At 43.2% G+C, this 24460-nt stretch overlaps 1 protein-coding gene across 1 annotated transcript; it reads left to right on the top strand.

Annotated features, from left to right (window-relative positions):
* Positions 1-19906: 19906 nt before the first annotated feature.
* cxcr3.2 (chemokine (C-X-C motif) receptor 3, tandem duplicate 2) lies at positions 19907-24231 on the top strand. The gene is made up of 2 exons (XM_066719326.1): positions 19907-20008; positions 22161-24231. The coding sequence occupies exons 1-2, from the start codon at positions 19988-19990 to the stop codon at positions 23400-23402; spliced, it is 1263 nt and encodes a 420-aa protein (XP_066575423.1). The 5' UTR covers positions 19907-19987; the 3' UTR covers positions 23403-24231.
* Positions 24232-24460: the final 229 nt, after the last annotated feature.

Raw genomic sequence — 24460 nt, forward strand, 5'->3', positions numbered from 1 at the left:
TTCTGACAGTATGGGAGAAAATCGAAGAGGTTTGGGATAGCATTATATGTCAAAATTGACATTGAAGCAGAAGAAATCAAATTAGATCCCAGATACGAAACAGAATCTTTGTGGGTGAAACTTTTGGACAAGATGTGGAGGATTAGTGGTAGCAGTGTGTTACAGACCACCCAACTCAGATATTCAGCAAGATGTTGCATTGTACAGTGTAATCAGGACTGCATGTAGCAAGAACGTGGCTGTTATAATGGGGGATTTCAATTTCCCAAACATAGACTGGGAAAGCCCAGTCTACGGGACTACAGAAGCAGAAATAGAAATGGTTGAGATGGTTAATGGCTAATGATTGCTTTTTAACTCAATTTGTCAGGCAACCAATCAGGCAGAGTGCATGCATTGACTTAATATTTTCAAATTACCAAGATAGAGTCAGAGGGACACTAGATAGAGAACCAATGGCAAACTGTGATCACAATATGGTTAGCTTTGAGACATTCTTTCAAAAAACAAGGAGCATGTCTAAAACAATGGTCTACAATTTTAGAAAAGCAAACCTTGAAGGTATGAGTTGGCATTTAGAGTTAGACTGGGGCACACTGGATACAGATTCAGTCGAAAGTGGATGGTTATATTTTAAGAATATACTACTAGAGGCTCAGGAGAAATTTTTACCAAAACGTAGCAAATTGAGGACCAAAAAACATTGGCCAAAATGGTTTAATAGAAGTATGCAAAAAAATATAAAGAAAAAGAAAATCTTGTATAGTGCATACAAAAGGGATAGAGATTAAACAAAATACAAAGAATATGTTGAACTGCAAAGAGATCTTAAGAAAGAAATCAGGAAAGCAAAGAGGGAAATGGAAAGAAACATAGCTCTTGGAGCTAAAACTAATGCAAATGGCTTTTTTCAATACTACAACAGCAAGAGGTCGATAAAGGAGGAAGTGAAACAGATAAAGGGCAAAAATTGAAGTATCAGATAACATGCCACAGGTTAACAACCAGCCCAGTCTAATCCTAAGAGAGATCAGGATAAATGAGGAGGAGGTACTAGAAGGACTACCAGAATTAAAAACAAACAAATCGCCTGGGCAGATAGAATATTTCCTACAGTACTTAAAGAAATGAGGGAAATCATGTATAGGCCGCAAACTCAAATATTCCAAATGACACTTAGAACAGGGGATGTGCCAACTGACTGGAAGACGGCAAATGTCCTACCAATCCACAAGAAAAAGGACAAAACTGAGCCAGGAAATTACAGACCAATCAGTCACACCTGAATTACTTGTAAAATGTAGGAAAACATTATTAGACAGAAAATAGAGGAGCATCTTAATGAAAACCATATTCTTGGAGATAGTCAGCATGGGTTTAGATGAGGCAGATCATGTCTTACTAATTTATTAGAGTTCTTAGAACATGTAACTGCAGCTGTAGATCATGTGAAAGCATATTATATGATATACTTAGATTTTCAAAAAGCTTTTAATAAGGTTCCACATGAAAGACTGATCCTCAAATTGGAAGCTGTAGGCATTCATATAAGTAGATGGATTATTAACTGGTTGATGTATAGGAAACAGAGGTTGTCAATAAGAGGATTTGCTTCTAACTGGAGTGAGGTTGTTAGTGGAGTTCCACAGGGATCAGTATTAGGGTATTTGCTATTTATAATCTATATTAATGATCTGGACTCAGGGATAGTTAGCAAACTTGTCAACTTTGCAGATGATACTAAAATAGGTGGCTCAGCAGATACAATCTCGGCAGCACAGGCTATTCAAAGGGACTTGGATAAAATTCAGTTGTGGGCCGACACCTGGCAGATGAAATTAAATGTGTACAAGTGCAAGGTATTATAAGCAAGTAACAAAAATGTCCTCTATAATTACACTACGGGAGGAATAGAAATAGATGAAGTAATGCATGAGAAAGACCTACGAGTCTATGTGGACTCCTCACTTTCTCAATCCAAACATTGTGGGGAAGCAATAAAAAAGGCAACCAGAATGTTAGGGTATATTGTCAAAAGTGTAGAATTTAAAACAAGGGAAGTAATGTTAAGACTGTACAATGTGCTAGTTAGACCTCATCTGGAATACTGTGTACAGTTCTGGGCACCACACTTCAAGAAAGATATTGCTGCTCTAGAGGCAGTTCAGAGGAGAGCAACCAGACTTATTCCATGTCCTACTCGGAGAGAGTGAAGGAACTGAACCTTTTCACCCTGGAACAGGGGAGATTATTTGGGGACTTGATTCAATTCTTCAAAATCATTAAAGGCATCAATCACATCAAACCAGAGGAGCTTTTCCAGATCAGCAGGGACACACGGACCCGGGGACACAAATGGAAATTGGGCTTCAAGGCATGTAAGACAGAAAACAGGAGACAGTTCTTCACACAGAGAGTTGTCACAATCTGGAACAAACTCCCCAGTGATGTGGTTGAAGCTAAAAATTTGGGAACATTTAAAAATAGACGGGACAGTATCCTTGGATCACTTAGTTATTAATGTGGAGGGACTTGCTCCATTTAGTCCCATTTAGTACAGATTATCATGTGGGACAATCTGTATTATATTTGTAAATTGAGACATTTCCTTTCTGTGTTGTTGCAGTTTCACACTTGATTCAACTAAACGTCATGAATTATATCAATGTGTCTTGTGGAGTTATTGAATGAGTGTTTAGCCATTTTGGATAGCTGGATACACTTTGCTACATATAGTGAGATGAATTACACTATTACCATTACAGGTGTTGTTGAAACATTTTAAAAAACATTTGATGGTATATCTCATTAGTAGTGTTATTTTCAATGGCTGTTGGCCAATACATTTTTGTATTATTGCGTAGGAATGTATGATTACTTCTGTATGTCATCTGGGCTGTACATATACATTCCCCATGCATGAGAGATGTGATTTGTTTTATGGAGATCTAGTTTTGTGTAATTAAATAAAAACACAATTTTTTAATTGTACCATTGTGTCATTGCTCTTTTGCTGCTGAAGTGGGAACCAATAACTTAGACCTTGCAGGGAATTGATTGAGGTCCCTCACCTCGGAGAAGGTGACATAGTCATTTGGAAAATTGTTAGTGGAACTGTTTCTTATACACCTCACCCCTCTCTTTACACAGACATATCACTTCCAGGTGTTATCCAGCATTACAGACATTTCACTTCCAGATAGTATCCAACGTTACATACATAATTTTCAGTGTAGCGGACATTTCATTCTACTAGATGGAACTGCTGAGGTGTGGAGTGCTGCGAGGAGCACCACTGCATCACAGTTTGAATACTGAGCGGGTAGCGCCAACTCACACCAGCTACAGAAGAAGAACCTCAACAGAACCTGATTTGGGGGGACCTATTTAACAATGTATTAGAGAATGGCATGATTATATAAATTATGTATGGATTAATTTTATTCTGATCATATGTGTGATTAAAATATTACTTTTGTTATTGCAGTTGTGTGACAGATGGTACTATGCACAGAGTCCTACCAGTGAGACAGGATGTTGGCCCATCTCCTCTGTACAGGGAGATGCCCCAAGAGGCCATCAGCCTCAGGATCTGATTACTATTTAATTTTCTGTTAAATTAAATTGATTTAGCAAAACTGACACTCATACACACTCTTTCTCACACACAATCCCACCCACACTCACTCACGCAAACACATACACACACACTGACATACACACAGGCATTCGTGTGTGTGTGCAAGTGTGTGTGAGTTGCACAACCTAATTAATTATGAAAGAAGAGTGGAGGAGGAAAGGAGGGAACTGAAAGCGCTGAGAGGCTCTGTGCGGTGTGCCACTGCTGACAGACACAGAGACGATCCCCTCAACCACTACCCACCCCAACTAACAGCAGCTTCTCAAAAACAACAAACAGTTTCGTATAGCATAGTATACTACATTATAGTATAGTATGCTACAGTACAGTATACTACAGTATAGCACAGTATAGTATAGTATATTATAGTCGAAATCCACAATTTCTAGGATTGCGTCTGAACTCTATGTTCATAACAGGGTCCCTCACAGCTGTTCGAGTTGCTACCACACAGACCTGTCTCTTACAATTCAGACTGGAGTACAGGGCTTCAATAGGGGTGGGTGCCAGAGACTGCTGGGGTTACTAGTAGTGACTTCCCAAGCCTTGCCACTGGGCTTGCTTCCTCTCAGGCCGCTTCAGACATCCACAGTGTGATCCCCGTCAGCGGGTTCTGGTGACACCAGCCTGTTGGAAGGTATTTTAATGGTAAAGCTGGCTTTCATCCAGCACTACATCAAGGCGCAGTGCAGGCAGTGAAGAGGTGTGAGGAGGCCGCAGCCTTCAAGCTCCCCTTTAGAAACTGCACAGCCAAGAAATGAGACCCAGGGCGCTCACCATCAATTCGAACAAGGCAACGTAATGATGGCCAACAGATACACTTTGAGCATGGATGGGGACTTGCCCTGGTCCAACAGCTCTTGTTGAAATTGTAATATGACTCCAATGGGGCAATTAATTGGGTCTTGACCGCCGTCTTGGCACCAGGTGCTAAACATCCACCAGCGGTAGGAATACTGCGCCCTCGTACTGTCGCTCGTTCTCTCCTGACCTTCTCTAGTACCACCAGGAGAAGGGGGAATGGTGGGAATGCGTAAAGGAGACAAGCGCGGCCATGTGTGGGCTAGCGTGTCGATCCCTTGGGTTCTTGAGCAGTCTCGGATGGAGAACCATAGTGGGCAGTGTGTGGACTCTGCCGAGGCAAAGATATCCACTTCCGCCCTGCTGAACCGGCTCCACAATTGCTGTATCACAAGCAGATGGAGGCATCATTGATGTAGGCAACCACCGCTGTGTAGTCCGTCCAAACCAGCACATGTTTATCCCGTAGGACTGGCAGGAAATGACACAGAGAGCTCGAAGAGCAGCAATTTCAACACAAAGTGCCAGACACTGCAACAGGTCCCTCACTCGCATCCACACCACACCTCATAAGGGGGGTGGACGGGCCTAAAACTACAGGGAGTAGCCAACTGTTACAGTTAGTTTGAAGTTGCTGGGAGATGTATGGGTGGGCCACAGACTGTTGGAATGTCACAGGGTCAAAGGGCAAGAAGGAAGGGGGCAGAGGTCTGCCAGCTGTCGACCTGACGCATGCCATGCCATATCGCCGGGGGCCAGAACGTAAGGCCTGGCGCCGGGCTGCTGCAGGGGGTGCCTGTCTGCCAGTTCAAAGATCAGCAGGGGGCAGGACTGCTGCCTGGACTGCTGCCTGGGAGCCTAGGTCGGAAGACATCTAGCTCCTGAAAGCTGCCTGCAAGGCTGGGCTGAGGGTGTAACAGGGTGGGTAGACCCTGGCTAGCTGCAGAGACTGTTCTGTCTCCTGGGGAGTGCGCGTCAGCAGCTCCTCCATGGAGGGGCCAAAAGTAAAGCCCGGCAGTATGGGCTCATCTATGAGCTGGGTCCTGTGCCTGTGACAGCCAGAGCTGGCGGCACGCTGCCACAAACATCAAAACATGTCTTTGTTTATGTTCTGCTGGATTCAGGGTCAACAGGGAACTTCATCAACAGGATAATGGTGAACAAATATCACATTCCTCTCTCACCGTGTGTTCCTCCTCTTTGTGTCCATGCTGTCAATCACCAGCCCATTGGTTTGGGTCCGGTGTCCCAAACGACAAGCCCCATCACCATGTCCATCAGTCTGCTACAATCCAAACAACTGCCCTTTCTGGTGATCGACTCTCCTGGAGCATACATCATTCTCGGCCTGCCATGGCTTGCTTACCAAAACCCAGTCATATCCTGGACTGAGGGGGACATAACCTCTTTGGGGCAGAATTGTTTCAATAAATGTCTGTCTCCTCCCTGCAGGGCTATGCACATAGAGAGCCCCCTTCTCTCTGCTCTGACACAAATTCCCACAGAATACACTGACCTAGCAGTTGTTTTCAGCAAAACTCAGGCTTCCCGCTTACCTCCACACCGATCCAGGGACTGTGTCTCATTGACCTCCTTTCACACACCTCTCCTCCCACAGGTCTCATTTACCCTCTCTCCCTCCCAGAATCTCAGGTCATGGAGGACATCAAGGAATCTCTGGACCTGGGAATCATCCATCTTTCCACGTCACCGGTTGCTGCCAGCTGCTTTTTTGTATCCAAAAAGGATGGAGGGCTTTGGCTATGCATTGATTACAGGGGACTTGTAAAGTATTGCTATCCACTGCAGTGCCAGCCACCCTGGAGCAAATAAGAGGAGCCCATTATTTTACAAAATTGGACCTGTGCAGCACCTACAACCTCATCCAGATACGAAAGGGGGATGAATGGAAGATGGCATTATGAATACCTGGTCATGCCATTCGGTCTTGCCAATGCTCCCTCAGTCTTCCAGGCTTTTATGAACGAGGCACTGAGGTCCTTTCTGCATCGCTTCATCGTAGTGTATATAGACAATATCTTTATATTTCTTCTTCTTCCTTTTCTGAGCATGTTTCCAGATGCAACAGGTGCTCCAGTATTTGCTGTTGAACAGGCTCTACGTCAAAGCAGAAAAATGTGAGCTTCACCGCTGGCGCATGGGTTTCCTAGGTTACATCATTGATGCCAACGGTGTACATATGGACCTGGAAAAGGTGGGCGCTGTCACAGACTGGCCTCAGCCCCACACTGTGAAGGAACTGCAATGTTTCCTGGGCTTTGTTAACTTTTACCGACGTATTATCCACAATTTCAGCTCTGTTGCCTCTCCACTAACCTCTTTGTTAAAGGGACCTGCATGCACTTTCACCTGGACTGACTGCCACATTTGCCCAGCTCAAGACACTGTTTACTGCTGCAATCCTGAAACACCCGGACCTCTCTCTTCCATTCATCGTGGAGGTTGATGCTTCAGAATCAGGAGTGGGGGCTGTGCTTTTGCAGCGACACGGAGAGCCACCTAAGCTTCACCCCTGTGCTTTTTTATCCAGAAAGCTGTCACTGGCGGAGCACAATTACGACATCGGCAACTGTAAGCTCCTCGCCGTCAAACTGGCATTCGAAGAGTGGAGACACTGGCTGGAGAGCTGCAAGCATCCCTTCCTGGTTCTAACTGATCACTGGAATTTGGAATATATCCAGTCAGCCAAACAACTCAACATCCGAAAGGCATGCTGGCCGCTCTTCTTCACCAGCTTCCTCGTCACACTGACATACCACCCGGGATCAAAGAACGTCAAGGAGGACTCACTCTCTCACCAGTTTGACTCCTCTCCTGCTCCTCAGTCAGCGGAATCTATTCTGTCTCCCTCCTGCATTCTGGCTCCCATTTATTCAGCAAGGACTCGCCTCTTGTCCTGCCAACCAGACCTATGTTCCATCTTCTGTACGCTCCCACATTCTCCACTGGATCCACTCGACTCCCCCCCCTGCTCACCCTGGTGTCAATCACACTGTAGCCTTGGTCTGGGGGAAATTCTGGTGGACCGCTTTGGTACGTGACATCACCAGATTCGTCGGTGCCTGCACAGTCCAAAGCCTCCCAACACCTCCCCGCAGGTCTACTTAAACCTCTTCCAGTTCCTCACCATCTATGGTCCCACATTGCCATGGATTTCATCACCGATCTCCCCAAGAGTCTCCCCACTGCTTTTGAGATGAAATAAGTACTCTTCAATCAAGTCTTCCACTTCTACAGGCTGCCAGAGGAAATTGTTTCCAACAGAGGTCCCCAATGTATACTGAGGGAAACAAGTATTTGATCCCCTGCTGATTTTGTACGTTTGCCCACAGACAAAGAAATGATCAGTCTATCATTTTAATGGTAGGTGTATTTTAACAGTGAGAGACAGAATAACAACAAAAAAATCCAGAAAAATGCATTTCAAAAAAGTTATAAATTGATTTGCATGTTAATGAGGGAAATAAGTATTTGACCCCTTCGACTTAGTACTTGGTGGCAAAACCCTTGTTGGCAATCACAGAGGTCAGACGTTTCTTGTAGTTGGCCACCAGGTTTGCACACATCTCAGGAGGGATTTTGTCCCACTCCTCTTTGCAGATCCTCTCCAAGTCATTAAGGTTTCGAGGCTGAACTTTGGCAACTCGAACCTTCTGCCCCCTCCATAGATTTTCTATGGGATTAAGATCTGGAGACTGGCTAGGCCACTCCAGGACTTAATGTGCTTCTTCTTGAGCCACTCCTTTGTTGCCTTGGCTGTGTGTTTTGGGTCATTGTCATGCTGGAATACCCATCCACGACCCATTTTCAATGCCCTGGTTGAGGGAAGGAGGTTCTCACCCAAGATTTGACGGTATATGGCTCCGTCCATTGTCCCTTTGATGAGGTGCAGTTGTCCTGTCCCCTTAGCATAAAAACTCCCCCAAAGCATAATGTTTCCACCTCCATGTTTGACGGTGGGGATGGTGTTCTTGGGGTCATTCCTCCTCCTCCAAACACGGCAAGTTGAGTTGATGCCAAAGAGCTCGATTTTGGTCTCATCTGACCACAAAACTTTCACCCAGTTCTCCTCTGAATCATTCAGATGTTCATTGGCAAACTTCAGACGGGCCTGTACATGTGCTTTCTTGAGCAGGGGGACCTTGCAGGCGCTGCAGGATTTCAGTCCTTCACGGCGTAGTGTGTTACCAATTGTTTTCTTGGTGACAATGGTCCCAGCTGCCTTGAGATCATTAACACGATCCTCCCTCCCTGATTCCTCACCATTTTCATGATCATTGAAACTCCACGAGGTGAGATCTTGCATGGAGCCCCAGACCGAGGGAGACTGAAAGTTATTTTGTGTTTCTTCCATTTGCGAATAATCGCACCAACTGTTGTCACCTTCTCACCAAGCTGCTTGACGATGGTCTTGTAGTCCATTCCAGCCTTGTGTAGGTCTACAATCTTGTCCCTGACATCCTTGGACAGCTCTTTGGTCTTGGCCATGGTGGAGAGTTTGGAATCTGATTGATTGATTGCTTCTGTGGACAGGTGTCTTTTATACAGGTAACAAGCTGAGATTAGGAGCACTCCCTCTAAAAGACACCTGGAAGCCAGAAATCTTGCTGATTGATAGGGGATCAAATACTTATTTCACTCATTAGCATGCAAATGAATTTATAACTTTTTTGCAATGTGTTTTTCTGGATATTTTTTGTTGTTATTCTGTCTCTCACTGTTAAAATACACCTACCATTAAAATTATAGACTGATCATTTCTTTGTCAGTGGGCAAATGTACACAATCAGCAGGGGATCAAATATTTTTTCCCCTCACTGTACCTCCCAATCTGGTCTGCCTTGTCAAGGCACTCAACATAAATGTCAGCCTCACTTCAGGCTATCACCGCCAGTCAAATGGACAAACCGAGTGCCTGAACCAGAAAATCAGTAGGTTTCTGCGCTCCTACTGCTGTACGTCTCAAACTGAGTGGAGTCAATTCTTACCCTGGGCACAGTACGTGCAGAACTCCCTCACCAGCTCTTCCTCTGTCCTCACTCAATTCCAGTGTACACTCGGTTTCCAGCCTACAATGTTTCCCTGGGACAAAGAATCCACAGACATCCCGGTGCTTGATGACTGATTTCGCCTTAGCGTTGAGGTCTGGCAAGCAGCACACCCGACTACAACATGTAATTCACAAACAGAAGACAAAAGCGGAAGTCATCACCATTCAGCATCGCAGTATCGCATACCTCACAAGAGGTATGGCTGTCCACCTGGGACATCAATATGAAGCTCTGTTTGAAAAGCTCAGTCCCCGATACATTGGTCTTTTTTGCATCCTACACCAAATTAATCAGAAAATCATTCCTAAGACACTCTGGAGCAGGGGTGTCAAACTCAAGGCCCGCGGGCCGAATAAGGCCCCCCAATGGTTTTAATCCAGCCCCCGTAAAGGTGGTGTATCATTAAGTAATTAGGCCCGTGACAGTTTGTGAATGCGGAAATTGCGTGTGAAAACTACAATTCCCATCAGCCACTGCAAATGAGGTAGGGTTTTAACAGCCAATCATAGGCTGAGTTACTGTCTGCACTCCTGTTCTTTCAGTAATCTGCAATAAATTCAACTCAAAATGTCCAAGACAACAAAAATCAACAAGGAAGGTAGAGTGTTTCTGGAAAGGTGCGAAAATCTGTTTGTGGAGCAGAGTTTAAAACCTGTATGCCTCGTTTGTAAGGAGAGTTTAGCCATGATTAAAGAATTCAATATACGGCGACACTACGAGACTACACACAAAGCGAAGTCACAACGACATCTACACTGCATACTGAACCTGCTTTCAGCACAACACATTACAATGGACATTGACAAGATAGTCTCATGAAAAAGGTGTGAGGTCTCCTCAACAAATGAACCCCCTCAGAGCAGTGATTATTTCAGATGTATGTTTTGAATAATCGTAAATGTTATAATTCTAACTATTTAAATTTAGTGTTGCCAAGTTCTCTCAATTGACAGTGAATTATAAATAGGCATGAGCAAATATTTATGCGGCCCTCGAATGAAACTTGAAATGATCATATGGCCGTGGTAAAATTGAGTTTGACACCCCTGCTCTGGAGGAACGTTTTTCTAATTTCAGATAACCAAGGTTTGTTGGTTTGCTTGTTGGCTTGATTTAGGCTTTCATATACTAGTGTGTGAGTTTGAGTGTTTTTAGGACTGATACACCGAGAAGCCCCCCAGCCTCCCCATGTTGACTATCTCCAAGAATATGGTTTTCATTAAGATGTTCCTCTATTTTCTGTCTAATTATTTTCTCCAACATTTTACAGGTGTATGATGCAGGTGAGACTGATTGGTTTGTAATTTCCTGGCTCAGTTTTGTCCCCTTTTGCTGTCTTCCAGTCAGTTGGCACATCCACTGTTCTAAGTGTCTTTTAGAATATTTTAGTTAGCAGCCTATAAATAATTTCCCTAATTTCTTTAAGTACTGTTGGAAATGTACTATCTGGCCCAGGTGATTTGTTTGTTTTTATTTCTGCTAATCCCTTTAGTACTTCCTCCTGATTTATCCTGATCTCTCTTAGGATTTGACTGGACTGATTGTTAACCTGTGGCATGTTATCCATTTTTTCTTTTGTCACCTCCTAGTGGGTACTCAGGGAAAACAGAGTGACTACGCCACCTCTTTTGATTAAGAGAGGACCTCATTAAACCCACTCACTATCTCCCACGGCAGGTTTGACGAGACCCCAAGAAACCACCACACAGATGGGTAAGATTCAACAATGTTTATTTACAAGTATGTACCAGGACATGGCACAGACTGTTATGTGGCAATTGACAATATTTGGGGAAGGAATATTTGTAAACTGATCAAAAAACTTGCCTTTAATAATAATAATGGGTGTCTAAAAATACTAAAAACCCTACCCAAATAAAACACAAAAAAATAAAGGAACTAAGTAAAATGTAAAACCCAATCTCCCTGTATAACTAACTGTATACATGGAGCCAAGAGTAATAACTTTTTTGTTTATCTTTCAGTTGAAACAGCATGACCAACCACCACAAGTAGGTGCAGTTCACAAAGACTCTCACTTGGAGGCTTCCTAATCTTTGTAGCATTCTCTTCCAGGCAACTCTGACCAGCGCCCCATCGCCAAACCGGACTCCATCAAGGCAGCGGGTAAGGGTAGTACAGTTATACAGCTCCTCATACAACTCCGTTATAATTTCTAGAACTTCCCTTTTACACTCCTCAGCCAGGACTATTACAATTATTGAACTAATACTTACTTGGTTTTGTTCCCTTTTTTTGCTCGGTGGGAACTCTCTGGAAGTACAGAAATGATATGCTTAGTACATATATTAGAAGTCAGTCTTTAAAATACAAATGGTTAATTTCACTTACCTGTGGTTTATGAGAGCTGCCTGGAGCCGGTGAAGACCTGCATAGAGGAAAATAGTTTGTTTTTTCATATCCATTTTTGCCAGTTGTTATTAAAGGCATTTTAGCTTCCATTTTACTCTTATTGGAAATTCTTAGTTATTTTTATTAGTGTATTATAAAATGCAGCAGTGCAACTGTCTTTCCTTTTCCAAGTGCTGTGACTAGGCATATGAAGCAGTCTCTCACAAGCAACACTGTCCCGTGCAGTTCTTTCACCACCGTAATGATGAATCCACTTCTCCTGTGCATACCCAGAAGGTTGCAAACACCAGACTCACTGTGTCGGGGAGTAGACATTACAAGACATGTAAAAAACTCTGGTGGGTGTATAGAACTGCTCTCACTGGAAATGCTCTAATTCTCATTATTCTTTCCAGTTTCATGATACTGGGGAAATCCAAAGTCAGGGAGAAAGACTCAAGGGAAGATAACAGACCTCCACTGCTGGACATTCAATAAAGATAATATTAACTCTTTTTCACTAGTACTCTCAATTAATACATGTCTGTACCTTCCAAAAATATCCTCAACATACCAGCATATTCAACTCTATAACTGTCTGTCTTTATCCCCATATCCTAGCCATTATGGGGACCTGGTGAAGTCTTTCCTGTGCGACACCTCTGGAACTTCTCAATCTAAAAGTCTGTGTACTCTCTCCCAAATGCTGGTGGCTATTTCGGTCTCTCTTTTAGTCCAGCCTCTGCCCGCTCAGCGCTGCTTGCTCTTTTCCCTGGTTTGTGCCTTCATTACTGAAGCTATGGAACATAAAATGTGATCTAGCCCTTGGGGGCTCTGTTAAGAAGTAGCAGGTATAATTGGGCAGCTGTCCAGGCAAGGGGAACACAGGGTGCGGGGACAGGGTGTGGCAACGTTCAACCCAGCTCCACTTCTCCGTACCCATGTCTTACCCCCGCGAGCAGTCAGGGGCACAACCGATGGTGTATCCCTCTCGTCCACTCACCGGGGCCAGGTGGGCCAGGTTTCGAGTCTATTGCTATATCTGTGTGTCTCTCTAATGAAAGAGACTCACAGTTTATATAGTCAGGCAGTCAGGGGTCCAGGTGGAGGTAATTAGAGGAGAGAATGCAGGTAAGTCCAGGTGAGAAAACAAGTGGGAGTCCACCACCACCACCACTCACAGAAACTGAAGAGATGGCCCTCAGTCAAAACAGAGAGTGACCTATTGCTGAAGGTATCTCTGGAGGAAGCTCATCTGACCCAACAACCCCCCAGGACACAAGGGCCTACATAAGAGGTTAGTTATTCAAATGAATGATATACAGCTCTGGAAAAAATTAAGAGATCACTTAACATTGATTTCTGAACTTGTGTTCAGAGTGGTCTCTTATTTTTTTCCAGAGCTGTGTGTACATTCATCCTTTTGCCAGTGTTAGCTCACCTACCCATCCATCTTAGACACAACTTGGCACACTGATTTTCTTGTAGTGGTACAATTCTTTGTAAGTGACTGCTGTTACTTTTTCAGATTCTTAGTTGTCCTTCAGACATCATAATCTATTTTAAGGTGACTCAGAGTTATATATTTGAAAAATGGTGATGTGGCCTGCACACTGTTGTAAAACCAAAATTCAAATTAGGTGGAGCACTTTTCTGGGTAAAGTCTAATCTTCTTCATCTTCTACCAGTTAATTATGGTGTAATCTGTCTGGTGGAGTCATCTGCCATAACAGACCTCCATGCAGTTGTAAGTACTCTTAATACTCCACAGATTTTTCATAATGGGTTAGAGTAGAATGCAAAAATTGTTAATTTTAATTACAGGAGGATGATGAAGACACCTTGTCAGCTGCCACAGAGAGGGAAGATACAGAGAGGCCTATTGAGGTTCACACCTTAAAAATAACATCTGACAGTTGATGATAGTGTTGTACCATAATAAAACTTGCACCTTCTTTTTCTCTAACAGCAATGCTGGAAATTACAATGCGGAAGAGGGTCCATCCACCTCCACAGCACAACTTACCTCAGTAAGATGTTGTTCAGCATTGACCCATGACTTACAATGAAACTAAGTAGACCTGGCACTGTCAAATCCAATGTCATTTTTTTGTGTTCCTATAGCTCCCTGTGAAACAGCTGTACAAAGATGTACTAGAGAAAACAATTGAAAAATGTAATTTAGAAATGGACCACATAAGGCTGCAGAAGCAAAAGACAAAAATAGAAATACAACTGCTGGAACATCAGTTAAAGGTGGGTGAGGTGCACACAGGTGGATGATTTTACTTGTTTGAACAACACAAAAAATATGAACTACTGTATTGCATTTGTACTTGCAGGAAATAAAGAAGACTTCATAAAAAGAAAGGCATATTGTCTTTATTTGACACTGGGGAGGTGATGGGTCAATCAGAAATTATGGTAGCACATTGTGTCTGACTGCTCTTCCATCTCGTGCATCAGCCGGGTGGTCAGGATCGTTATCAGGATCGTTCACTGGTTCAGTAGGACATTGTTCTCCTCTAATTGTAGCAATGTTGTGGAGAATCACACATGCCACAAATAATGTCACATGCCCCTTTCTGGGGTGACCCTGAGCCTATGAAGGCATTGGAACCGGGCCTTGAGCATCCCAATGGTCATCAATACCCTGGCTTGTGTCCTGCAGTGAGCCAAGTTATAACATTGCTGCAGGCCGGGCTCAGGATCAGGGTAAGGGGGAGCAAATAGGGCTGGCAGGGGTACCCTCTGTCACCGAGCAGGTAACCATTGAACTCTCCTATGATAATACAAGGATACAGTTTAAATTTTCAGTTGCAATTGGAGGAAACAAAATATTGATTATAATAGGATATAGTTATATATATATAAACTCACCACGGGCAAATCTAGCGCTCAGTGTACATTCACGATATATTCGCGAGTCATGCACAGACCCAGGCCACTTTGTTTCCACGTTGCTGATGATGTGGGCTGCATCACATATGATCTTCACAGTGCAGAACAGTAATTAGCTGCAGTAGCTGTATTGTGAAGTATATTTAATTGGAATGCTAAAGGCTACTATTTAGGCCTACCTGCACATTAATGCTGTGGAAAGACTTCCTATTCACATAATCCTCTTCATTTACTGAAGGAGCTGTGATAGGAATATGCCATCTATGCAGCTAATCACACCTGGAAACCCTAAAATATATCAAATTAACTGATTAGTGCTTGAAGTCTCAAAGCTTCAAACTTAATAAATTAATTATTGCTTAGACTGATACCTGCAATTCTGTGGAGTTCTTCTTTGATGAGTTTTGTGAGTCTGTGACTTGGCAACAAAAGTGTACAGTACACGTTTCAGTGCAAGAGTCACATTTCTGACAGCCCAACAGACTTGGTTGCCTTGGAAATATGCTCAGCGTCGCCGATGCTATATAGAAACTCCCGCTGGCAACACACAAAGAATCTGTCCCGAACTGACGTTGACGTTAGCATTGTCTGTAGTTCCCCTAAATTTAAGTCAATTCATTTCAGCTGCTGAGTTGGTGAAAGTAAACAGGTTGTAGAAGGGAGATTTTGTCTAGGACTAGCAGGAATTCTGTTACAGGAGGAGTCAGGTTGGGCCAGTTAGGTGTGAATTGGTGGCAGGTAGACAAAAGCTACTTAAAGCAGCTGTTGAGAAAGAGCTGTGCTGTTTCTCGCTGACAAAAGTTAGGCAGTTGCCTAGCAGCAGGAACCAAGAGACGTGTTAAAAAAAAAAAAACTAACATTTAGAAGAATGTGGCCACTACAGTGTCAGGTTTGCAGAATGATTGCCTTCCTGGATGAACTCATCCAAGAAGGCTTCATTTGTGGACAGGTTGAAATCCTAGAGATCAAGGTTCATGATCTTGAGGCTCAGCTTGTCGATTTGCGCTGTATTAAGGATATAGAAGAATTGGTCAATCAGCCCATGAGAGATATGGTGTGCATACCAAAACCTAGGAGAGTTGAGACCTTAGAGCAGGACAGAGTAGAGAACTGTTGGGTTACAGTAGGTCGTAACCACAGAAAAGGGTGTGCGCAACCCCTAGAGACACCCCAAGAGCTAGAATTGCCCAACAGGTTCCAACTGCTGGACACCGAGTTGGACAGTGACAGCTCAGAGGGTGATGGGGGGGCAGTTGAACACCAGAGCACCATGGTGAACACTCTCTCCCAGAAGAAGGAGGTAGTTATAGTAGGAGACTCAATTCTTAGAGGTGTAGATCACACAGTGTGTTCTAGTGACAAGGAGACCCGCATGGTATCTCGCCTGCCTGGTGCTCAGGTTGCAGATCTCCCTAAACTAGTAGACGGGCTACTTGCCAAAGCCGGGGGGAATCCACTGGTCATGGTTCACATTGGAACCAATGACATAGGAAAAGGTAGGACAGAGGTTCTGCAAGACAAATTTAAAGAGTTAGGAACAAAACTAAAGAGCAGAACCTCCACGGTAGTTTTCTCTGAAATACTTCCGGTACCACGTGCCAGGCCAGGGAGACAGGCAGAGATTAGAAAATTTAACATGTGGTTGAAAGCTTGGTGTATGGAAGAGGGGTTTAGGTTTATGGAGCATTGGTCTTTCTTCTGGGATAAATGGGACCTGTGCAAACCGGACGGTCTACATCTAAACAGAAGGGGGGCTAATGCATTGGGAGAGCATATGTGCAGTGAAATTGAGAATCATTTAAACTAGGAACCAGGGGGGCAGGGAGCTCTGACAATGGGAGATGTTCCTCTAAGGAAAGAAAACCAAGGGAAACTACTAGTAGGAAAGTCCTGAAATGTTTGTACCTCAATGCCAGGAGTATAAGGAACAAGATGTTAGACTTGGAAGCCTCAGTGCTGGCGTGTGACTATGATGTTGTAGGAGTGACAGAAACATGGCTTACAGAAAATTATGGGGATGAATACAAGTTGGAAGGATACACACAGTTTAGGAGAGACGAGGGGGTGGGGTAGCATTATATGTGAAAAATGACATGGAGGCAGAAGAACTCGTATTAGATCCCAGTAACGGTACAGAATCTTTGTGGGTGAAACTTTTGAACAAGAGACCTGGAGGATTAGTGGTAGGAGTGTGTTACAGGCCACCAAACTCAGATATTCAGAAAGATGCTGCATTGTACAGTGTAATCAGGACTGCATGTAGCAAGGATGTGGCTGTTATAATGGGGGATTTCAATTTCCCAAACTTAGATTGGGAAAGCCCAGTGGGGACTACAGAAGCAGAAATAGAAATGGTTGAGATGGTAAATGACTGCTTTATAACTCAATTTGTCAGGAAACCAACCAGAGAGAGTGCATGTATTGACTTGATCTTTTCAAATGACCAAGTCAGGGGGACAGTAGTTAGAGAACCAATGGCAAATTGTGATCACAATATGGTTACCTTTGAGGCATTCTTTCAAAAAACAAGGTCCAAGTCTAAAACAATGGTCTACAATTTTAGAAAATCAAACCTTGAAGATATGAGGCGGTACTTAGAAGAGGTAGACTGGAGCACATTGGATACAGAGTCAGTTGAAAATGGATGGGTATATTTTAAGAATATACTACTTGAGGCTCAGGAGCAATTTGTACCAAAACTTAGCAAATTGAGGACCAAAAAACACTGGCCAAAATGGTTTAATAGAGTTATGCTAAAAATATAAAGAGAAAGAAAATGTTGTATAGTGCATACAAAAGGGATGGTGACGAAACAAAATACGTAGAATATGTTGAGCTGCAAAGAGATCTTAAGAAAGGGATCAGGAATTAAAGAGGGAAATAGAAAGAAACATAGCTCTTGGAGCTAAAACCAATGCAAAGAGTTTTTTTTTGCAAACAGCAAGCAGTCAATAAAGGAGGAAGTGAAACAGATAAAGGGCAAAAATTGAGGTATCTTGGAAAACGAACAAAATATGGCAAATGTTCTAAATGTGTATTTCACAGAGGTTTTTACAAGAGAAAAAACAGATGACATGCCACAGGTTGACAATCAGTCCAGTCAAACCCTAAGAGAGATCAGGATAAATGAGGAGGAGGTACTAAAGGGACTAGCAGAATTAAAAACAAACAAATCACCTGGGCCAGATGGGATATTTACAACAGTACTTAAAGAAATGAGGGAAATTATGTATAGGCTGCTAACTCAAATATTCCAAATGACACTTAGAACAGGGGATGTGCCAACTGACTGGAAGACAGCAAATGTCATACCAATCCACAAGAAAGGGGACAAAACTGAGCCAGGAAATTACAGACCAATCAGTCTCACCTGGATCACTTGTAAAATATTGGAAAAAATTATTAGACAGAAAATAGAGGAGCATCTTAATGAAAACCATATTCGATTTTTTTTAACATGCAACTGCAGCTGTAGATCAGGTGAAAGCATATGATTTGATATACTTAGATTTCCAAAAAGCTTTTGATAAGATTCCACACCAAAGACTGATCCTCAAATTGGAAGCTGTAGGCATTCAGGGTAATGTAAGTAGATGGATTATGAACTGGTTGATGTGTACAAAGGATGTCGATTAGAGGAGTTGCTTCTAGCTGGAGCGAGGTTGTTAGTGGAGTTCCACAGGGATCAGTACTAGGGCCTTTGCTTTTTCTAATCTATATTAATGATCTGGACTCTGGGATTGTTAGCAAACTTGTCAAATTTGCAGATGATACTAAAATAGGTGGCTCAGCAGATACAATCTTGGCAGCACAGGCTATTCAGAGGGACTTAGATAATATTCAATATTTGACACCTGGCAAATGAAATTCAATGTGGACAACTGCAAGGTAATACATGCAGGTAACAAAAATGTCCACTATAATTACACTATGGGAGGTACAGATCTAGATTAAGTAAAGCATGAGAAAGACTTAGGAGTCTATGTGGACTCCTCACTTTCTCCATCCAAGCAATGTGTGGAAGCAATAAAAAAGGCAAAGAGAATGCTAGGGTATATTGTCAAAAGTGTAGAATTTAAAACAAGGGAAGTAATGTTAAGACTGTACAATGCGCTAGTTAGACCTCATCTGGAATACTGTGTGCAGTTCTGGGCACCACACTTCAAGAAGGATATTGCTGCTTTAGAGGCAGTTCAGAGCAGAGCAACCAGACTCATTCCAGGTCTGAAGGGAAAGTCCTACTCGGAGAGACTGAGGGAACTGAACCTTTTCACCCTGGAACAGAGGAGACTATGTGGGGACTTGATCCAAGTCTTCAAAATCATGAAAGGCATCAACCACATCAAACCAGAGGAGCTTTTTCAGATCAGCAGGGACACGCGCAAAAACGGTTAGCTTCACGGAGTATGTTGCCATAGTAAGTGACTCAGAGTTGAGTTGAACTTGCTTCGTGAAACCGAAAACCCAGAGTTTCCTTCAACTCTGAGTCAACTAACTCTGAGTTTTCACTAAACCCGCTTTCTGAAACAGGGCCCTGACCTGTCAAAATATTATCTAATCAATAGATGACATGTCTGATGTTTTGATGACAATACTTGTTTTTAAATAAGGATGTTATCTGAAAAGAAAGCAGCACTTCATTTTGCAATGGAACTGGGCTGTTTTGCAAAACAGGAGTCTGTTTCAATGGCTCTGTTAACTGTTTAGAGAGCATAAACCTTAGTTTGGAGAAATGTGACAAATCAACTGAGAAAAACTGAAACCAATCACCAATAAACCAAATAATTAAAATGAATCATAATGAAAACACACAAAAGAAAGGAAATAAAGCAAACACTTCAATAATATAAAGACAACCAGTAATGAAAAACAATAAGTGCACACATCTAAGGAAAAAGTAAAAAGAACCAATAATCAGGTAATAATAAATAATTAGTACATTTAAGGCCCGTCACAAGACTCCTGACAGATACATAAAGATATAGACAGATTGACAGAGCAATATATAGGCAAATTTTATTGATGACAGCAATAGTAATAATTTCCTCTTCTTTGACATTATTGTGTCAATTACTGGACACTAAGATTCACTTCTCTCTTTGCATACTTCTCCTTTCTCGCTCTCTCTTCCTCTCTCTCTCTCACTCACATCTGCTTCTCTGTGTCTCGTTGGCAGAGAGGTAGAGTGGACAGATGCTGAAAAACTGACCTCTTGACAACCATGGCAGTCACAGAGGATTACGTGAGTACTGACCCTAACACTGACCCGCAAATAACGACCTTTACATGGACTGCAATACTGACCCTACTGATTGTGGTATGATGTGAGTGGAAACCAGGACAGAGAGATGAAGGGGGCAGACAGAGAGAGAGATATATTGTAGTATAGTATAGTGCATTACATTGAATAGCTCTGTAATAAACTGCACCACTCTCTTCTGAACTGTTCTGTGTGTTAGTACAGTGCTGTGTACTGCACTGTGCTATAGTGTAGTGTAGTGTATTGCACAGTCTTGGGGAGCAGCTCACCAAAAGTATGTATGCTACTGTAGTTAGTTGGTTTTTCAGTTGTTTTACAGTAGGGAGCCACTTTTATTTTAGTGCAGCTGTAGACGTTAGTGAGTTGCTTTACCAGTGAAAAATAACTGGAGATGCTGCTACTGCCATTGGTACTTTTTGAGGGTGGGCAACATATTAAGCTTTTTTGGGTGGAGGGGTTTGAAATTACTGAGCTGCTTTTGCATTGCAGGGCTCTAGCACGGCTCAGATGCTAAACGTTACTAACTGTCTGTTGAAAATCAAGGTTGTTATTTTGACGAGCACAAATAGTGTATTATCGCTCTAAATGTGAACATGGCTGAGAAAGGTCTTTTCAAACTCGACACTAAATTATTAATTTGGCTGTTCTATTATACAAACTGTATGTTCTTTATACACAGAAATCATAATGCATAAACCAAATAAGAAAATTACTGTATTAGATCTTGCAGGTTTTGTGCAAACCTATAGGTGCACAAAATGCCGAACACCACCTATTATGCCTGTTATAGGGCACAAGTGTATCAAAATCCATTGTTTTGGTGCCTGTTTTATTGACACTGAAGCTGCAAGTTGCCACATTCTTTTTTCATATTTTTTTCCGGATTAACTTTTCATGATATTTTTCCCTACTAACCTTTACCAACTTGGTAATTATGAAATACTGGATAATTTAAAATTAAGCAAAATAGATAGTAGGAATATTTGAAAACCGTAAGGGGCAGCCTATTGGCTGAACTGCCAGTGAAGACCTGAGCAGCACGTAAATCAGGCGCTGGAGTCCAACCTTGGCCATATTTAACACATTTAATATAAAATGCAAGTGTATAAGAAGGGATATGTATTTGCCTGTGAGATTTGCAGATGAAAGAGAAATAGGTGTAAATGCCAAAACTACAAGTACATATCACAGTGAGTTCAGCCTTTTGTAAATTCAGTTTAAAACACAAACCATATTTATAATGACTATGTACTATGATTTATTGAACTTGATAATACAGCATTTATGTTCATCTTTTGAACAGAAGTTTAACTTATAAAATAATATAAAATACTATGAATTGCTTAATTATATTTATATTATATTTATATTATATTATATTATATTAATTATATTGTTATGATTGAGAGGTGTGTAAGAGCCAGTAGAGCCAGCTCCAGTAGAGAAGTTGTAAATCCAAAGTTTTAAATGTAGCAATGTTTTTAAATTCACATAAACCTGAACAAAAAGACTGTGTTCATCAAGTTCTAACAAGTTGGCCTGCCAGTGCAGCCTGTGAGCGCCTTCTCATGTTCCCATGATGAAATGTCATTTTATTGCATCAGGAAGGCTAGATTCTGAATCTCTGAATAAACAGTGTCTTCAGGATGGATTTTTTGTGTGTGTGTGTGTGAAGGATTCAATTACCTGTAATGACCCCCTGTTCAATGGCTGCTATTGTTTACCATTTGATATTGGTTTTCATTTTAATGCACACTTACAAAAATAACAGCAGCTTTGAAAGTAGCTTTAGCTAATTACCTTTTTCTTTTGTTTTCAAATTAGCTCATAGTTTAGCCGCTACTTTTCTGAGAAGAATGCTTGTAGCTTTAGCTAAATATTGTTTAAAAGTAACTTCCCCAACACTGGTATTGCACTGTGTGGTCGTGTAGTGTAGTGCACTGTGCCGTTGTGTAGTATTCTGCATTCCTGCACACGTACTATTAACTGTACTGTCCTGCATCACGCTGCACTGTAGTGTACCATTTTTGTGCTGAACTGTATTTTGATGTCCACTACTGCACTGCTCTGTACTGCACTGACACTGCTGTACTGCTCTGTACTGCACCCACCATTACTCTGCCTGTCACTGCAGAACTATGAGGACAACTACGAATATGAAGAGGGGGACGACAACTTGACAGTCTTGTCCACCGCCGCGGCGCCCTGCACCCAGGAGGATGTGTGGCGGTTTGCGCAGCTGTACGCACCCGTGGTGTACCCGCTGGTCTGTGCTCTGGCAATTCTAGGTAACGGGCTGGTGCTAGGTGTGGTGTGGCGGTACCGGCTATCCCGGCGTGGCCGCTCCCCCTACGCTGGCCCTTGTGCCTTCTCCCTGACTGACACCTTCCTGCTGCACCTGTCCCTGTCTGACCTGCTGCTGGCCCTCACCCTGCCCTTCTATGCTGCGCAGTGGGGGGGTGGGGGAGGCTGGGTATTCGGGGGCACGACCTGCAAGTTGGCGGGGGCAGCCTTCTCGCTCAACCTCTACAGCGGCGTCCTGTTCCTTGCCTGCATCAGCTTTGACCGCTACCTGGCCATTGTGCATGCTCTGGGGGGGAGTGGTGGTGGAGGAGGCAGGGGGCAGGGGCGGTGGCTGGGGCTGGGGGGAGTGCAGGGCTCGACACGCGCCCAGCTGACCTGCGCGGTCATCTGGGGCGGCTGTCTGTGCCTCTCTCTCGTGGATGTCTATTTCCGTCAGGTGACACCATTTCCCATGGTGGGGGGCACGGTGGGGTTGGAAGGGCGGCTGCTGTGCCACCGCAAATTCCACTGGGAGAACTCGGACCATTGGCGAGTTGGCCTGCAGTTGCTGGGGCTGGGGCTGGGCTTCCTGGTACCCCTGCTGGTCATGCTGTACTGCTACACGTGCATTTTCCGGTCCCTGTGCCTGGCCCCCCGCCCGCCCACGCAACGCCAGCGCTCCCTGCGACTCATCATCTCCATTGTGGGGGTCTTCCTGGTCTGCTGGGGACCCTACAATGGATTTCTCCTGACGGACAGCCTACAGCGGCTGGGGGTGGTGGGCAGGAGCTGCGCGCTGGACAAGGCACTGGACCTGGGCACCCTGGTGTCCGAGAGCCTGGCCCTCGCCCACTGTGCCCTCAACCCGTTGCTCTACGCCTTTGTGGGGGTCAAGTTCAGGCGCGAACTGGGCCACCTGGGAAAGGAGGCACTGGGGTGGTGCCGAGGGAAGAGCCGTAGAGGGGGCTGGGGCCGGAGAGGGTGGGGGAGTGACGGTGGAGGGAGGGGTCAGCGATCCACCAGAGTCTCGGAGCGCTCGCTGACGGCATCGGAGAGCGAGTCCTCAGCAATGTACTATTCTGTCATGGTGTGAGAGGGAGAGAGGGACAGGGGGAAGAGGGGGGAGTAACAGGGAGAGGAGGAGGAGGAGAAGGAGTGAGATGGAGAAGAAGAGAGTAAAGGAAAGAAGGACACAGACTGAGGAACCTCTCACTCAAGCTTTATTAGCAGGGCTAAGTGACATCAGTGTTTCCAGAGCATTGAGACAGGTCCAGAACTCAGGAACAGGAGTAAGGGGGAACAGAAAGCATATTGACTCTCTTTCTGTTTGAACACCAGTTTGTCTCCAGGATGCCCCTCTCTCTTTCTCTCTCTCTCTCTGGGGAGTAAGAAAAAAGAACTGAGAAAAGCAACCAGATTGTGGTCTTGTTTTTTTTTCTTGTTTTTTTTACATTCTGCCATATTTGTATTTTATTTTTAGAAATCCAAAGACAAACAAAAAAACAAAAAAAACAATCAGATACTACTGATCAATACTTCATTTCCATTTCATTGAAAGGGTTTCAAATTGGGATTGATGTCTGTGATTTTATTGTATACATCTTTTTTATGTGATTCAGAACCAACCATTCTGGAGTGTAAGTTTTTTTGGAAGTCTGAAACTAAGTCACAAGACCTACTTCTGCAATTGTGCATAGCAATGCATTTTTTGACCACAAGTCTTGCTCAACCTGTGCCCCCCAACCCCGTACTAAATACTGTCTGTGTCGCTCTCGGGAAATCTGAAAATTGCACCTTGCTAGATTGCACTACTGCACCCTCAGAAACAATGTCTAGTGTGCTGAGAAATGAAATAAGTTACTGATTTTGTAAATAAGTGTTTGTTTTTTAATCTGTAACTAATAAAATTATTATGTAATTTACCTTGTTTTTAACAGTCCCTTAGGGTTCAATATAATATTGGTGTGTGTGTCATTGTTATTAATTAATGCAGGTATAAAATGCAGGTATGAAATCCTTAGGATCCCAATATGCCCATTATAGCACAAATGTATGAAATTAATTAATTTTTAAATGAATTAAGATATCATTAAGATATCAGACTGAGACACAATGCTCGCCTTACATACCTAGATGGCTTATTGGTTTAAA

The sequence above is a fragment of the Amia ocellicauda genome, chromosome 12, assembly GCF_036373705.1.
Source record: "Amia ocellicauda isolate fAmiCal2 chromosome 12, fAmiCal2.hap1, whole genome shotgun sequence".
NCBI classification, from domain to species: domain Eukaryota; kingdom Metazoa; phylum Chordata; class Actinopteri; order Amiiformes; family Amiidae; genus Amia; species Amia ocellicauda.

What these genes read in the sequence shown, in the direction of transcription:
- cxcr3.2 (XM_066719326.1), top strand. Translation starts at nt 19,988, where the DNA reads ATGGCAGTCACAGAGGATTAC. An exon ending in TGGCAGTCACAGAGGATTAC is followed by an intron (nt 20,009 to 22,160) that starts GTGAGTACTGAC and finishes CTGTCACTGCAG; the next exon opens with AACTATGAGGACAACTACGA.